Source organism: Syngnathus scovelli, chromosome 5 (genome assembly GCF_024217435.2).
Source record: "Syngnathus scovelli strain Florida chromosome 5, RoL_Ssco_1.2, whole genome shotgun sequence".
Taxonomy (NCBI): domain Eukaryota; kingdom Metazoa; phylum Chordata; class Actinopteri; order Syngnathiformes; family Syngnathidae; genus Syngnathus; species Syngnathus scovelli.
This window is the reverse complement of record NC_090851.1, coordinates 7,180,370-7,197,216: the sequence shown is the minus strand read 5'-3', so window position 1 is coordinate 7,197,216 and position 16,847 is coordinate 7,180,370. Positions and strand designations below refer to the sequence as shown.

At 39.1% G+C, this 16,847-nt stretch overlaps 3 protein-coding genes across 5 annotated transcripts; 2 read left to right on the top strand and 1 right to left on the bottom strand.

The window, feature by feature from the left end:
* The first annotated feature begins 2,271 nt into the window (after positions 1-2,271).
* Positions 2,272-7,127, top strand: bdh2 (3-hydroxybutyrate dehydrogenase, type 2). Its single transcript, XM_049719952.1, has 10 exons — positions 2,272-2,425; positions 3,574-3,664; positions 4,444-4,522; positions 4,707-4,803; positions 5,489-5,597; positions 5,911-5,971; positions 6,120-6,233; positions 6,532-6,590; positions 6,666-6,758; positions 6,901-7,127. Exons 2-10 carry the CDS (start codon positions 3,593-3,595, stop codon positions 6,952-6,954), a joined length of 738 nt encoding a protein of 245 aa, XP_049575909.1. The 5' UTR covers positions 2,272-2,425; positions 3,574-3,592; the 3' UTR covers positions 6,955-7,127.
* A 133-nt stretch (positions 7,128-7,260) lies between these two features.
* Positions 7,261-14,136, top strand: si:dkey-162b23.4 (sodium/hydrogen exchanger 9B2). Of its 3 annotated transcripts, none has more exons than XM_049719949.2 (13): positions 7,261-7,403; positions 8,248-8,515; positions 8,817-9,018; positions 9,098-9,268; positions 9,607-9,749; positions 10,029-10,156; positions 10,245-10,420; positions 10,924-11,030; positions 11,426-11,575; positions 11,706-11,814; positions 12,006-12,142; positions 12,244-12,466; positions 13,164-14,136. In XM_049719949.2, exons 2-13 carry the CDS (start codon positions 8,348-8,350, stop codon positions 13,223-13,225), a joined length of 1,776 nt encoding a protein of 591 aa, XP_049575906.1. In that variant the 5' UTR covers positions 7,261-7,403; positions 8,248-8,347; the 3' UTR covers positions 13,226-14,136. The 3 variants fall into 3 exon arrangements, with proteins under 3 accessions (XP_049575906.1, XP_049575905.1, XP_049575907.1); XM_049719948.2 differs by lacking the exon at positions 7,261-7,403 and adding an exon at positions 7,472-7,999; XM_049719950.2 differs by lacking the exon at positions 7,261-7,403 and adding an exon at positions 7,784-7,999 and having other exon boundaries at positions 12,244-12,427.
* Positions 14,137-14,404: 268 nt separating this feature from the next.
* Positions 14,405-16,820, bottom strand: cisd2 (CDGSH iron sulfur domain 2). Its single transcript, XM_049719953.2, has 3 exons — positions 16,549-16,820; positions 15,507-15,721; positions 14,405-15,130 (listed from the first exon to the last, which is right to left on the bottom strand). Exons 1-3 carry the CDS (start codon positions 16,649-16,651, stop codon positions 15,041-15,043), a joined length of 408 nt encoding a protein of 135 aa, XP_049575910.1. The 5' UTR covers positions 16,652-16,820; the 3' UTR covers positions 14,405-15,040.
* Positions 16,821-16,847: the final 27 nt, after the last annotated feature.

The window sequence follows — 16,847 nt, the reverse complement described above, 5'->3', positions numbered from 1 at the left end:
TTTAGTGTATTTACTGTATGTCAAATATTTGTTTTTTGTTTTTTTAAAAAAGGTGTCATTTGCTATGTTTTGTATGAACGTTAATGTATACTGTGTGATTTTCTGTGGTAAATCTTTATCTTTACCTTGGAGATGTTTTGTGGATTGTGTATTCTGCAAAAAAATCATGGCATTTGGAAAATTATATTTGCAACAAGCTCAACCTTAACTATTGCTTTTTAGAATTTGTTTTTTCAATTTCAAGACTAAATCATAATAATGATAAGTAATACCAGTTAACAGTGTTTTATTGCTGTTGTTATTCAGACAGTGTGAATACGTTTCATTGTGTTCATTACATCCAAACGTGACAATAACTTTCTCCAAAATCATATTTTTTCAACATTCTACATTTCATCTTTGTACATCCATTATTGCACTCATAGATAGCAAAAAAAGAAATAAAGTGTAAGACACCCAAAATGTTTTTGTGAATTTATTACAAAGCTATCTAGCAAAATGGTAGCACAGTTCTCACACATGATTATTTGACAAAAAAATAAGTTACATATGATGTGCATACACACCGGTATCACATCATGAGGAACATTCTAAGGCCATGTTAAATCAAAGTAATAATCTAACATTCCCTAACAGGGTGAAGCATTGATTTTATTTATTATTTATTTTCCATTTGTTCCAAGACTGACATGGGGCTCTTTCTTCCACTGTCCGTTCTGCCCACAATTGTATTACGCATTGCAATCGATTGCATCACGTCTTCTGCCTTGCATGGAAACTGCTCCACATGCAAGAAATTGTCAATGCCTTATAATTTTTTTTTTTTGGGAGTTTCCTTTTGGTTCAAAGAATTACTGGATGGATATTACAGTTTTTGATAGAATAAACAATAAGTTAATATTTATGGACTTGCAAAGTTGTTACATATTCAGTTTGAAAATCTGGGGTGTTGGTGGTGAAACCGATGTAGTGGCTGTCAAGCAGTCGACAGCCACCACCACTTGCTCCTTTTCCTGATACAATAACTTGGGGCACCTCTTTGAAGTACATTAAAGCATTCCCTTTTGGAAAGTCATCTAACCAAAGGTATCAACACAGTGCACTCAACCTAATGCAATATAAACATGAACGTCTTAAATGAGGAAGTTCATTAAGCCAGGGCAAGCTGACCTTAGAACACATTTGGAACTTTACCTGCCACAGTCAGCCTGCATCTGGTAAGCTGCACACTGTCTGCTGGTGGCAGTGACAAGCAATTGACAACCTGGTGAACCTGCAGGCAACATATTCTGTGTGCAGAAAGCTTAATTGTTCATATTTTGTTTGCACATAGTCTATTGAGCTTCTCTAATGTTTTGCTTTCGAAAAGGAAAATGTCATACTGTATTGTAAACTGAAAAGAAATCAGGTGGGAGACCAATCCATCACACCCAAACACATAGCTGACAAATGATTTTCATTGAAGTATAAAACACTTCAAAGTATGATGTTGTTCACTGCCAAAATGTTATTAGTCTAGCGTTACCTCTATTGTGCTTTGCTGATTGTAGTGTTTCCCACAGAGAGAGGTGCAGCACAAAGGCTCCTCAGAGACTCATCTGTGATATTGTGACAATCATGAGGTGACTTGACTTCGTCTCTCACTCGATCAAATACAAGCTGCTGGGCTGGTCACTACAAATGGGCAAATAGCTCATGCATAACACATTGGACTGACCTGTTCAGGTCAGATTTGACACTCCTAACTCTAAAGTGATTGGTGAACATGATGATCATCAGCAATGGCTTTTGCAGTGTTGTTGATTTTTTTTCCCCTTGAGAAATGATTCAAACTCTCCTGAGCTGCACTTTATAAATTTGATCATATGGTCCAGCGTTGGCAAATAAAAAAGACATGTCTTAAGACCTTATACGAATGCTTGGTTGCCAGTTTTAGCAAACAATGCGACAAGAAAAACTGACAAATAAAAGCATTTCCAAACATGTTTGCAACCTTTTATAAACGCTGACAAAACTCGATACATTCGCAAACATTCACCACTCAGTAAGATATGACTTAAAAGACACAATATGAAACTGATAGCCAGCGTTTTCACTTCGTATGTATTTTTTCAAACTTGAGTCTTGAAAAAGAGGGGGTCGTCTTATAATCAGGGTCGTCTTATATTCAGGCCAATACGGTAATAATGACAAACACTGCAGAAAATGGATAGCTAGAGACAGACAGACAGACAGACAGACAGACAGACAGACAGACAGACAGACAGACAGACAGACAGACAGATTTAACGCTCCTTTTTGTTTTTTAGATGGCAGTATAAGTACAATGCACCGGGAGTACTTCCGGGTTAATGGCCAATAGCAGCAAGCTATAACAGGATCACGTGTCTACCGAGCGGCTGCAAAAATCGTTGGACCAGACAAGGTTAGTTTTCACTTCCATAACTTCTAAAGTTGGTGTCCAAGTTGGCCACCTTTGATTTACATGTTAGTAAACCTTGCAGTAAATTGTTCTCAATGTGCCCATTTTAAGTTACGAACTGCCACATGACCAATCATTTTCTAAAAAAAGTGATTATGTTACAGTTTTTTTTGCAGCGAAGAGGAAATAACACTGATATTAGCGCTTGCAGGAAAGTATATTGCCGTGCAGCACAGACTGTCATCCGGTCCGTACTTTGCACTTTAATGTCTTGTTGGCTGTAGAGTCAATGGACGCAAGTTTTCATGTCACATTCAATGCAAATTACTTTATATATAAGTAGTGTTATATTCATACGTGCAATAATAAATAGTAAATACCTTGTTTGACCACTATAAATTTACGGCATACTTTAAACGTGCCGTTCTGACTCACTGTGTGTTGGTGACAAACAAATCACATGTACATTTAATCATATATGGATTTGAACGCTTACTACTGAGAGAACACTAAAAACGGAGCAAAAATGAAATCTGCATGGTTTGCTCATATTCACTCAATTGGACTACGCTATTAGTAATACAGTACATTAACTCCAGCAAACCTTAGTGCATTTGAACTGCATTGTGTTGCCATGGCACCGTAAACAAAACAGAATTTGCTGTTGCCTCATTGATTTTTTTTGGGACTTATTGTCATTTTTCTCTTATTATATACTTCAGACTTCAGAAACTTTATTATCCCCCTGAGGGGTAATTTGTTTTAAAACAGCGGAGCATACTGTGCAATTGTCCTCTTGGGTCACAATAGGTTCCATCCTCTGTTATTTATGGTCATTATAACTGCATTGAGTTCCCTTGTGTATGATGTATACTATATAAATAAAGCTAAAGCCTTGCCATCACACATTTTCCCTTCAACTGGTACCATTTTGTTGTTGCATCGCAGAAAAGCCCCCCAAAAAAGAGAAAATCCTTGCTTAGCTGACGTTAGAAATTTAGCAGGAGCCTTACATTATGCCACTTCAGAAGGATTTTCAGGTTCCATTTTATTTATTAATTCAGCAGTCTGCGATCGTGCCTTTTAGAGAAAAACAAAAAACAAAAAAACAGACTTATTGTGAGTTGTTCTGTGCTCTTGTTTTCATATAGCAGCTGGAATCAGTGCGCCATGGGCCGCTTGGATGGGAAAGTGATTGTGTTGTCTGCCGCTGCGCAGGGGATTGGACGTGCTGCTGCAATAGTAATGAGATTTATTAAGTATTTCCCACTGATATGTTCCACATTATCAGTGTAGAATGTTTATTGAATAGGCTGCTGTATGCCAGTCAACACTGTTTCTTCACTTGACACGCATATTGCAATTGTATGCAAGCAACAAATATTAATGTTGTCCCATTATGTGGCATATTAAGTAAACCATTTGGCATGATGAAACGTCTGTGCAATAACAGTGGATTTGTTCGTACGAATAACTGAACTGCAAGTGGCTTACATATTTCCCAACATTACACCAAGCCATTATTATATAACGATAACCGTTTTTGTTTCTGACATCTGTTTTATTACATGGCAATGCTGTAAGAAAGTATCATTCGCACTAAATATGTGTGCTCTTATGATCGTGTAGATGTTGCAAGATGTCTCTGTGACACGAGAAAAGTTTGAAATTGTTCTTAGCAAAATTGGTCAATTCTATTGCGATACTAGTATTAGTAGTCAGTATTTTGTACGATTAAATGTGGCTTGGTCGTATTAGGGATCTGTTGAATATTACATCTTTGAAAGATGCTTTGATACAAGAAGGCCCTCTGCTGCTGTGAATGACACACTGAATTCAGTAACCTTATGACTATAGAAACTCAGCCATAGAATTTCAATAATCACTCTGCCTTGATATCGTTCCGAAAGGGAGGTTGAGACATTTTCAACGCACTCCTGTCTCTTGTGAAAACATGCAATTCGGAATATTTTGATTTTCAGTATTTTTCCTATTGTAATGAATTTGTTTGAAATTGCCAGGCCTTTGCAAAGGAGGGTGCTCAAGTCACAGCAACTGATATAAATGAGGAGAAGCTCAAGGAACTGGATGGGATTCAAGGTAGAGACTGGCTAATATCGCCACCTGCTGATAAAGTACTGTGTTGCAATTTCAGCAATAGTGGTAATCCATACTGAGGATTTGGATATATAGGTCATCATTCATACATCATTATTGCAATTATTGGGTTGTAAAAACTTTTTATGAGCTGATTAATCTTTCTGCATTTTATCTTTCTGAGCAGGAATTAAGACCAAGGTGGTGGACGTGACCAAGAAAGACCAAGTGGAGGCCCTGGCCAAGGAACATGACCGCATAGATGTCCTGTTCAATGTCGCAGGGTAATATATATTTTTCTAACAACAGTAACATTATTTGGTAGTTTCCCAAAAGGAAAAAAAAAAGAGTCTTTAATAATATATTTGAATGAGGAACACTCTCATAAAATCTACTATGTTCAAGATTGTATGCTGTGTAAAACTGCTCTACATTGTAGCATGAGATGTTTTGTTTCTAATAATTTCCCCTTGCCCTCTCAACTTGTGAAATGTCAGAAGTCCAAGTGTGGCGCTTATAAACAATATAAGAGTGTAGTCATTCTATCAACACGCTATGCCATAAGATTTTTCAAGTCTTCTTCAATTCTGACCAATGGCGATGATCATACAGATTCCACATTTACACCTTTAGGACAATCTTAAGTCAGTTCATATACACTAAATAGCTGTAGCTTTGTTTGTGCAGCCATCATCCTGGTTTATTTATGTACCCATCTCCCACTTTACTACATATCGAAAATCCCTCCACCTCAAGGTTTAACCTTTCCTTAACCTTTGCTAAATCTCCTTAGCAAAGGTCATACTGTCACGTGAGAAGCACAGTAAGATGTATAAGATGCAAGGAGATAATTTGGACAAATGGATATTTTTTTTATATAGCATTTTATATTATGAGTCTTTAATGGCTACAGCTTTTTTTTAATCGTGTACTTAGAATATTTTTTAAACGTATATGTTGTCAATTTAGGTTTGTGCACCATGGCTCCATCTTGGACTGTGAAGAGGCCGACTGGGATTTTACCATGGATGTGAACGTCCGGAGCATGTACCTAATGTCTAGAGCTTTCTTGCCAAAGGTGACCCTTTCCCTCTTCACTAAATGCCTAATCCACTTGATCTTGTTCCATTGCAGCTGCAAATTGACTGACATATGCTTATTTATTTAGTTTCCCTCCTCGCAGCCCCCCTTTGTCCGCTGAGATAAGCTTTACTCTGAGCCTGTGTCATGATGGGCAGTGTCTGCTCAATCACTAATCCGCATTAATCGAGCAAAGTGAAATCGGAAATGGACTTTTGATTCCTAATAAAATCTCCCAACACCGAACCATTTCTAATTTCCATTAATTATAAAGTTTGATTTCATCATCCCTATGAATTTTCTCATTGCAGATGTTGGCGAGAAAGTCTGGAAACATCATAAACATGGCTTCCGTTGCATCAAGCATAAAAGGTGAAGCAGTTTTGAGATCCACTTGTGTCTCAAATGCTTATTTAAAGGGACATTAGGCACTGTTGTATGACCATGTTAATCCTCTTATGCTCGACAGCAGCTTTGCGAGCTCGCGAGCAAGCGTGTGACATATGTTTCCTTGACACAGGTGTGGTCAACCGATGTGTGTATAGCACCTCCAAGGCGGCCGTGATTGGTCTCACCAAATCCATAGCCGCCGATTTCATTGAGCAAGGCATTCGCTGTAATTGTGTTTGTCCTGGTAAGTCAAGAACATTCAGTAAATTACACAAAAAACATGTCACTGAGTCCTGTGACAGTTCCTAGGCTATAGTAATACCATTAATAGTGGAAATTGCAAAGGTACTGTAATACAGAGTGTAACTCTGAAGTTTTGGGGTATACTTTATGTCTGTTGCATGAATGAGGCTTTCACAGCTTGTCTAATCAAAATGATGTAATTTCTCAGAATCGTTCAGTTCTACATCATATGCAAATGGAATTCGTAATCAGGAAGAAAATGTGCTTTTTGAAGCTCTGTGAGCAAAATTTTTCATCAGGTACTGTTGACACTCCATCACTGAGGGGTAGGATTCAAGCTCAACCTGACCCAGAAAAGGTTCTAGTCGTATTTATTTATTTTGGTAGTCTTGGTAATATTCTGATGTGGATACATGCTGTCAACCCCTTATAGGCTTATAAGGATTTCATGGCACGGCAGAAAACAGGCAGGATGTGCACAGCCGAAGAGGTGGCATACCTGTGTGTCTACCTGGCCTCAGATGAGGTGAGTTTAAAATGGATGTTTGCAGCCATGGTAGGTGACTTGACACTGCTTTGTAATATTAAAAGAAAGAAAAAAAAATGCAGTTCAGGGCCAGTTTGCGAAACTTTATCACCATGATGTGCGTGTGCTTGCTCCTCCACAGTCGGCCTATGTGACTGGCACAGAGCAAATCATCGATGGAGGTTGGAGACTTTGAAGAGCATTAAGCAAGCTTCTCTTATAATGATGGGATGCTTCATGAAGATTGGTGGATTAACTATGTTATCCCATTTTGATTATAATGATTAATTCTGTGTGGAAATCTTTGTACCTGTGCCTTGACAAATGACTGACGAAGAAACCCAATTAAAACAACTAAATAAACCCTCATTTCAACTGATCTTTGCGTAAGACTTGTGCCGGGCACGAAAATATGGTCCAGTGTGTATAAATGTGATGTATAATATAAAAATATAATAACAATCTAACAACATGTTGAGTACGAAATGTGTGCATTTCACCTCCCCCACCCAACCTTACACTAACGCCACACAGCAGACAAACTGGACATCACTAATCCCTCTTATTACCATTTCCCTACCAGCCAATCTGCTCGAAAGGCTGCCAATGCCAGTTTTCAAGCTTTGACAATGTTTGCGCTGTGAGGTAAGTGTTTACTTTCACATTTAATTGATCATAATAATCTAGGAACGTTTGGGGATTCTCTGTTCAATGTCAGCATCCATTATCGGACAGGCTACTTGAAACGCACCTATTTCAAGAGTCAGATATTTTGCTGAAAAATATGCTTTACTCGTGCATTTATGTTTTAATCTGAAGCGTGTGCGCTCGTAGAGCCCTGCGTCCAATTTTAGTTCGATACACAAATAGCCTGCTTGATACTTCAATAATGTTTCGTGAACAGCTAATACGCCAATTCGTTGTTAATGTTGCTAAAAATCATGGCGACAGTACTGCTGTAAGACTGTACTGTTTCAAACAAGTGTTAATATGGCAATTGCAAAGGCATCAAGGATCGAAGCACATTGGAAACCAGGAGGCGTGGATTCAAGCAAGTTGTGCGAAATTACTACGCCCATGTTGATGACGTAGTAGTTGCAACCCATTCATGCAATTTACAAAGTTAGCTTAGCTGCTAGCATAGGCTGGATGTAACGAGAAACGAGTGGGGACACACTTTGGAAGGAACATCCACGTTCACCTACTTCTTCCACTGCTAGTCGCGCCATATGGCCAAGCATGTAAGCATCGATTAGTGTGGTCTGTTGACAATATTGGATTAACCAAATGCTGTTGCCTGTGCCATCAGCTAGTGGTTGACAAAACATTGTAGTATGTGATGCTTGAGGGTGGATTGTCATTCTACTACACGTGTTTTTAAAAATACATATTTTCATTTAACAGTAGTGCTAAAATCAGACGTAGAAATGCAAAAAGGTGCCCAGTAGGAGACATTGATTTGTTATGTTTTGTGTTGTTGGAATCCAAGGTGGAGACATACGAGTACTGGAACTGCCCCATCTATGGCCAGCAACTCCACCCCTCAGTTGAATGTTCTTTGACAGAAGAGTGGAGCAGATATTCTGGAGATGATTACCATGGAGGACACCCGGTCCAAACCTGCTACTCCGGAGCCTAATCTCGCACCCAGTCCCGCACCAAGTCCTGCACCCAGTCCCGCACCAAGTCCTGCACCAAGTCCCACTCCAAGTCCACTTCTTGACAGAATCCCATTGCCGTCAGGAAACCATGTGGAGGTATTCTTAACTTTTATTCTTTATCCTTAACTGCAATATGTAATTCAATAAACAAATGATAATTAATTGAGTTATCTACTGCACTAATGTGCTCAGGCTATTCTTCTGCCTGTGCTCGTGTTTTTTTTCAACATGTGATAGAAACTTTGATAGAGGAGAGCCTTGTGTACTCTCCTGTGAAAAAGCATATCGATGGTCTAATAAGACATTTACAATCAGTGTGTTAGAAATCACTACTATTTTCTTCAATAAAATATCAACATTGTTTTGTTCTATCTATGCTTTGTGTCTCTCTTCCCAGCATCTTAATGTGAACCAGATCCAGGTAGTGGTACGACGTTGTTCCAGTCCAAATGTCACAGAGGAAACCACCTATTTTCTTCCTCGTACCCCTGTGGTGGATGCTGGCACCAACACAGAACCACCACTTGTTTGCTGCCCCTTGCTTCACAGATTTTGCCCTTGTCCTCCAAGAGGCCTTGTGGCCTCTGTCATTACAAAAGGTAAGAGCCTCACCCATGTCAATGATAATGGCTAATATTTTTTATTGTTCATAACTCTATTGTTTTGTGTCTTCCCCAGTCCTCTTGGCTGCGGTGCTCTTCGGAGTGGTGTGGTCCGTCACAGAGGATGAATGTCTTCCAGGTGGTAACCTGTTTGGCATTACGGTGCTTTTCATCTGCGCAGTCATTGGTGGCAAACTGGTGGCTCTGATCCGCCTGCCCAGGCTTCCTCCTTTCCCTCCACTTCTTGGTAGGACATTAAACATCCTTAAAACAAAAAGTAAATCGGTCTCATCTTGTTTTCTGATGCTTTGCAATGCTGGGTTTACTTTATGGCAATTGCACCTACTGTATGGCATAAACAGATTTGAGATTGACTGGTCGAATATATTTTGGTAATCAATGATTCTCCAGTTCTGTTTTTTCCAGTATAATGTTGTATACTAATAGTTACTACTTATTTGTCCAAATTTTAAGTAAAAGCAAAACTTTTTTAATTCAATAAGTATGTGTCCCATCTGATACTGAAACAAAACGTGAACACCGTGGGAAGATCAAATGATCAACAATATTTCTTTCCTTTTGCAGGTATGCTGCTTATGGGTTTCACGCTGAGAAATATCCCAGTAATAACAGACGGTGTGTACATTAACTTCAGGTGGTCCGCCTCTCTCAGGAACATTGCGCTAGCGGTCATCTTGGCCAGAGCCGGCCTGGGTTTGGATCCCTCGGTAAGCAATTGTATTATTTTAGTATTGTAACACTGATTAGGATTCAGAGATACAGAAAAAAACTGTTCGTTTTTTTTACTCCTGCACCCTTAAATATGACATGTAGGCTGGAAAATTATGACATTCTAAATTCATGTTTTTTGATAATTTTTTTTACTTTGATAATATTCGATATTCAATGTACTGGTATATATTTCTCATTAATCATCATAATGAATTGTTGTCATTCTTAAAAAAAGTAAAAAATTCATATACTCTTTGGAATGTGCTTTTCCCCAGGCTCTGAGGAAGCTCAAGTCTGTGTGTTTGCGTGTGGCAGTGGGGCCGTGCATTATTGAGACCTGCACCATAGCTCTGGTCTCGCACTTCCTCATGGGTTTACCGTGGGTGTGGGGCTTCATCCTTGGGTAAACTTATTCCCCTTCTCTGTCTGTAACTGCTCAACTCAATCTGATAGAATGTATGCATCCATTCAATGGGGTCATCCCTTTGCAGCTTTGTGCTTGGTGCTGTGTCGCCAGCAGTGGTGGTGCCCTCCATGTTGCTTCTGCAGAAGGATGGTTACGGCGTGGAGCAGGGCATCCCCACTCTGTTGATGGCAGCGGGCAGCTTTGACGACATTCTCGCCATAACAGGATTCACAACATGCTTGGGTGTTGCTTTTGCTACAGGTAAGGGAGTGAAGGACACTACAAACTTTTAATGTAGCTCAGGTCACCACTGAGAAACATATTAAATATATCCCAGTAGTGCTTGCAATTCTTTTGAAAGGTAGAATTTTCGAGCTGTCACAAATAAGAACTTTCCAATCTTACAGGAGAGTTTGTATAATTAAGACAAAAATATTTGCGCCAATGTATGAAACTCAGGAAGGAGTCCTCTGTACTGATGTAGAACGTTTTGACAGTACAAGCAATGGACACTGAAATTCTCTGTGTAACAATTTGAGGGCATTGAAAATGCTCTGAAACAACTTGACTTTTAAGAAGGTATTTAAATAATTTTTCAATATTTATAACATTTCTTTTTGATAGGATTAGTTGCTTTTTTACTGTCCGTTTTTAATACTTTACTGCCAGAGTAGAATTGATCATTCTTAAAACACATAAAAACAACCTACTTTTCTGCTAAAATATAATCTTTGTTTTTGTGTAATTCTTGCTCCTTCTTATAGGTTCCACATGGTACAACATCTTGAGAGGTGTGCTGGAGGTGGCCGGTGGCTTGCTTGCTGGGATCCTTCTTGGTTTCCTCATCCAGTACTTTCCCAGTCTCGACCAGGTAGACGTTAAGCATCTTGCACTTAGTAGGTCACTCTCCATTGTTGAGTCTAAAAGTTGAACCACATGGTATTGACCCAAGGCCGTTGCTGAGGGCTCGCAAAGACCGAGCTTCTGAGCTCAGCTCCCCACTGGTGCTTGAGTCTTGAAAATTCAGTTTGGATTAAAAGTTTGAAAAGTAGGACAAAGGGAGGCAATAGAACACATGATTCTAACCATCAAATTAATACATGTGTTTCCCTCCTTTTACATTCCTACTATCTGTCCTTTTTCAAAACATGCTGATACGTTTAGCAAAATACAAGATCAACGACAATCATCAGTGCTGTGCAATTTTGGAAACACTCCAACTAACCTTAAGATTATGTATTCACTGGCTGTGATTTGTCCTTGCAGAAACACTTGGTGATGAAGCGATCCTTCCTGGTGCTCGGCCTGTCTGTCTTTGCTGTGTTTGGCAGCGGTGTTGCTGGATTTCCTGGTTCTGGTGGCCTCTGCACTCTAGTGTTGGCATTTCTTGCTGGTCTCGGATGGGGTACAGAAAAGGTAACCCTGTTTGAAGCTTTTAGCCTTTTACTGACACTCATTAGGGGCTATCCAGTAATGTTTTTCCCTCTCAGCTGCATGCATGTCAGAGGTGACAGCAATCAACATCATGTTCCGTGTGTCTGTTAAGGCACGCGTGGAGGAAGTGGTGGGCTGGGCATGGGACGTTTTTCAGCCACTTCTCTTTGGATTAATCGGAGCAGAGATTAGAGTGTCGGAGTTGGAGGCACAAACAGTTGGTGAGCGCACCTAAAGAATCACCTACTAATGATAATTGTTTTTTGTATGTGATTATATTTATGACTAATTTTGATGTGCTAGTAAAGCTTGACAATTGATCTCCAAAGCTGTACACTTTGACTTTAACATAATGAGGTAGCTGTTGTCATCAAAAGTTATTTGATAATGTTGTATGTCTTTTCTTGGACAGGTCTGGGTATTGCTTCTCTGGTCATTGCACTGCTGGTTCGTCTACTTTTCACCTACGTTTGCGTGTTGTTCGCCGGCTTTAACATTCGAGAAAAGCTTTTCATTGCCCTGGCTTGGATGCCCAAAGCCACAGTGCAGGTATTCTCTCTTTAAAAAAAAAAACAAAAAAAAAAAACATTCATTCAGACTTGGTTGTTACATGAGGGGTGGCAAAGCTGAACTGATTTTCAAATCACCAGGCAGCCATTGGCTCGACAGCTTTGGACATGGCCAGGACAAGGCAGGACAAACAGATGCAGAAGTACGGCATGGACGTACTCACTGTGGCTGTGCTTTCCATCCTTCTCACTGCGCCAGTCGGAGCCCTTATCATAGGCCTGTGTGGACCATGCCTGCTGCAGAAGCCAAAGATTTCAGCCTGTGGTGAGCGAGTCAAACCGAATTTATCAGCTTTTTTTTTAGGTAGGTAACCTATCTGGAAATTCATCAACTAAACCCAGCTTAGATTTCACCACACATGCTTCCTAGTTGTGAAGTAGTGAGTAAATGTCACAGGAATGTAGCTTGGCTATCCTTCCTTAATAGACCTATTAGTGACTCAGCCAGTAATTAAATCCTGCAATCACTCCTCTAATATTCCATAGAAAAAGTCAGCATGCCTACTACACAATAGGTAAAAAAAAAAGTCTGAATAGGTGAATCCTCATGCAGAAAATCGAATAGTGTAATGTACAGTGATATATAGGCAAATACAATTTTGAAAAGTTAATGAGAGCCCAAAAGTAGAATAAGCTTTCAAAATTGCATCAAACATAGGATAAGAGTTGCTCCTCCTCACTTGCAGCCATTATTTTTGTGTTTAGCACATTCTTTTAAAATGTTTTGTGTGTAGCGCATATCCTTTCACAAGGTTATCAGCGTTGATAAGCCCAAAAGCTCAAGGGTACAACTAAAAAGGAACGGATTGAAATCGATGCAAATCAAGGGTAAGTTTACTGTTAAAAAGTCACTTGAAATGTGTTTCTTAAAACATTGCCTGTTCAGTACACAAGCACACAATTCATAGAGCACATGAGGTTTCAGGAGCCCACTTTGGGAAGTAGTAATGGCATAATAAAATGTTAGCAACCGACACCTGTGCTGCCTCCATCTTCTCCAGGCACTGCGGCGGGTGGCGATGAGGACAATGACACGCCGATCACGTATGAAAGTACTCTCTGACATCTTCAGTCTCAATGCAAGCAATGGGATGTTGAATCAAAAATGTTTTAATTTGAGGGCATTTTGTCTGCAACGGCTGAAACACTATCAGATTGTCCATTACTAGGGAACTCCTCAATGTTAACATCTATTTCTGTATTTAATTTTTTATGGAACATTCGAGTCAAGTTTTAATTTGAAACACAATAACCGGAATGACATGTTGGATATGTCAGCTTTCCTTTAGCCACTGAGTGGCTTGCTTTGTCTTGCTGTCTCCGGACAGCTCCTGCTGTTCTCTCTTCTCTCCAGCTGGAGCACACACGTGAATGACATTTATTTATCGGCACTGGTGATTTCCAGGCCACAAACAAATGATCGACATCTGAGCATGTGAATGGTCATGCAGCGTACGAGAGTCAAAATGTTCATAATAATTGAATGAAATAGTTTTATGAATGTTTTCCATTTTTTAACGATTGTGGTTGTTCCTATTTGTTAAAATAAGGGAGTCTGGCTCACAGTAATACTAATGATTACAAGTCGCCAATGCAGTTACTAAATTGTGAATTAGTATATTTTTTAAAACACGAGTTTATGTTTTACACTTAAATTTTAAGTATCATTTGTTACCAAAATGTGTAAAAACTCAGGTACGTGTATATACAATAATTCAAATATTTCCCTTTGCTTTAAAATTGAGGCTGAATCATAATCACAAAATCAGCTTTTATTAGTTATTTTTATCATGTTTTGTTCCTTTCATTTCTTAAAAAAAAGTATGCAGTGTAATTTAAGGCATTTAAAGAGGTTACATTTATTTATATTGTGTGATACTTTGTGTGCAGTATTAGAATATTTATTCATTATATATGGAATTCAGAATTAGTTTTTTACGAAACTTAATGCAATAAATGTTTTCCCACGGTGAATCTCTTGCTACGTTGTTCAATTTTACAATTATTACGCACCATTTATCAGTATTGTTGGCCAACAAGTGACCTTACAGATGAACATTAACAAAGTTTTGACAAACCTTCTCATTCAGTAGAAAGTGTGTCCAAACCTTTGACTGCTACCGTATTAACATACTAACATTTAGCATAGAACATTACTGTACAAATACATATCCATGCTCTGTATACATGAGAGTTAATAATATATAAACGTATTTGCAAAAATAATGGCAGGTAGAATTACTTCGGAGGGAAGTAAAGTAAATACTTTACAGTCATTGTTTAATTGTGCAGTGCAAGAAAAGAAACAGGTTGAAAACGTTTCGGTCACTCTCATGAGTCTCAGTAAGGCTTTATACGTAATATTCGACAGCAGTGCTGATACAACTCGACTGTGCATTGGTTTGAAATGATTGGGTAAAATCACCGGGCGCATCAGAAAAGTTGCAAGAAATACACATTATGTATTAACTTGTGCTTGAGTATTTTATATTGTCCATCTATCTATTTTCTGAACTGGCTATCCTCACAGGGGATGTGGGCGTACTGGAGTAAATTCCAACTGTTTTAGGGAGAAAAATGAGCTACACCCAAAACTGGTCACTAGCCAATCGTGGGGCACAAACAGACGCGTAACCTACATGCACACAGTCACACATTCAAACAAGTTAATAGTCCCAAACATTTTTTTTGAAAATCCAATTCACCAATATGGAGCTGCTGAAACCACAGAAAAAGTTATCGTTTCTTTGTCAACACATAGGGACGACTTCAAATGATGACTGCAAGACACTACATTTTCACCTGTACGTGCAAATAAAAAAAACAATTACAGAGTGTAAATGTACAATGCAAGTAAGGGAGGAGAGGGGACTCTCTATTATAGGATTTTCTTCTTGAGTATAAGTGGTCCCACGTTGTCCCCGGTCAGCTCGTTGTGCTTTAAGTGCGACTTGTCACAAACAGGAAACTAAAAAGAGGAAATGCATTCATGTTATCAGCAAGCTTCCCAACCACTTTAAAACCCAGATACATGTACTGTAGACATCCAACCATCTACGAATCCAGCAATTTTCTATACTACATTCATCTGGATCGTGGGGAGCTGGGGAACATTCTAACGAACTGTGAGGAAAAAAACAGGCTCACTCCACCTTGGCTAAGCCGCAAGTTAATCGCCCGAAGGCATACAGAGACAGAAAAACATTCACACCCACACAAAGTATCACTGGGTGGGAGCTGAGAACCTACTGCTCTGTCAGTCACTACTATGATGACTCATTTAATTTAAAATGTAAAAAAAAAATGTAGAGACACTTCTTGACAAGATTGCAACATTGACTTACAGTTTTGGAACGCCAACAGCGACAGTAGCACACATTTGCACTGTAAAGGTCTTCAATGTCTATTTCATTGACCACTTTGGGGTTCTCCTTTTGAATCTTCAGGTTGATCAGAGAGTCTCTCTGCTTCTTCTTCTTGGGAAAGAAGGGCCGAATGGTCATGTAGCCTAGTAGTGCCAAGATGCCCAGCAGAGGCAGCAACCGCAGCCATTCGGACACTACGGACACAGGGATGTACACAATTGGTATATATTCAATTTTAAGTTGATTCCACAAACCGTTACTGTTGTTTTTCTACATTGCAATAACTCAGTTATTGCAATGTAGAAAAAACATGCATTTTTGCTAAAACAACAAATTAACAAATCACTTTATTCAGTGGAGTAATCGGATGACAGTTACTTGTCAAAGTGACATTGACAAATGTAGACTGTGTATGTTTTTTTTTTTTTTGGTGAGAGTTTGCCCAAGAGATTATTTTCTTTACTTTAGTGTTCTTTACTATACGAGAAGAAAACTTTCAAAGGAACAATTGCGTCCACTGCTCTTAATGCCCTACAATCGAAATTGTCTTTCTCTGACCTGCATTCCCAGCGTGATGGTTGCGCCTGTTTTGCATCATGTATAAAAACCTAGCAGGTCAAATACCACACCGAGCATGGAAATGATGGGAGTGACCATTCTACAATCTACAGTAGAGTAAATTAATGAACGAACCGCCACCAAAATGGAAAACAATCATGGGTGCTTACAAATAATGCAAGTAACGCAAATTATGTAATGTGCATAAATAACGCATCACACAACTCATCCGTACGTTGTACAAATGCAAACTACTATTGAATTGAAAAATCCAAGTTGCATGTAACACTTTTTGGGCTTTCACGATGCTCCAGTATTTGGTCGGCTTGTAAACTGACATTGTAATTTACAGTGACCGACTCGTTAGACTTGGTTATATGTGTACGTACAGTAACAGTTAGGTGCTTGGAGCTACAAAGTGTCCAAAAGTCATCAAGCAGGAGTACTGCAATTGTTTATTCACCTGTCAACCTTACAAATCCGCCGATCGTCTCCGGAAGTGGAAGCTTCTTCAGGTATGCTGGGAGCTGAACTTTTATTATCCTGGAAATAGTTTCTAAAACCATCTTGAAATTCTTAGTGCAGCAGAATTCGAGTTTGACTTGAATAGTTACGCTTCGTTTATGCGTTATTTTCCCAGTAGAATCACTTACCGGTACGTAACTATTGTGCTACACTATTTGTGAGAAGCGAAAACAAACGTAAAAGTCGTCGAGAATATGCCTAGAACGATTCGCGCAACCAATCATCACCAGAGGAGTT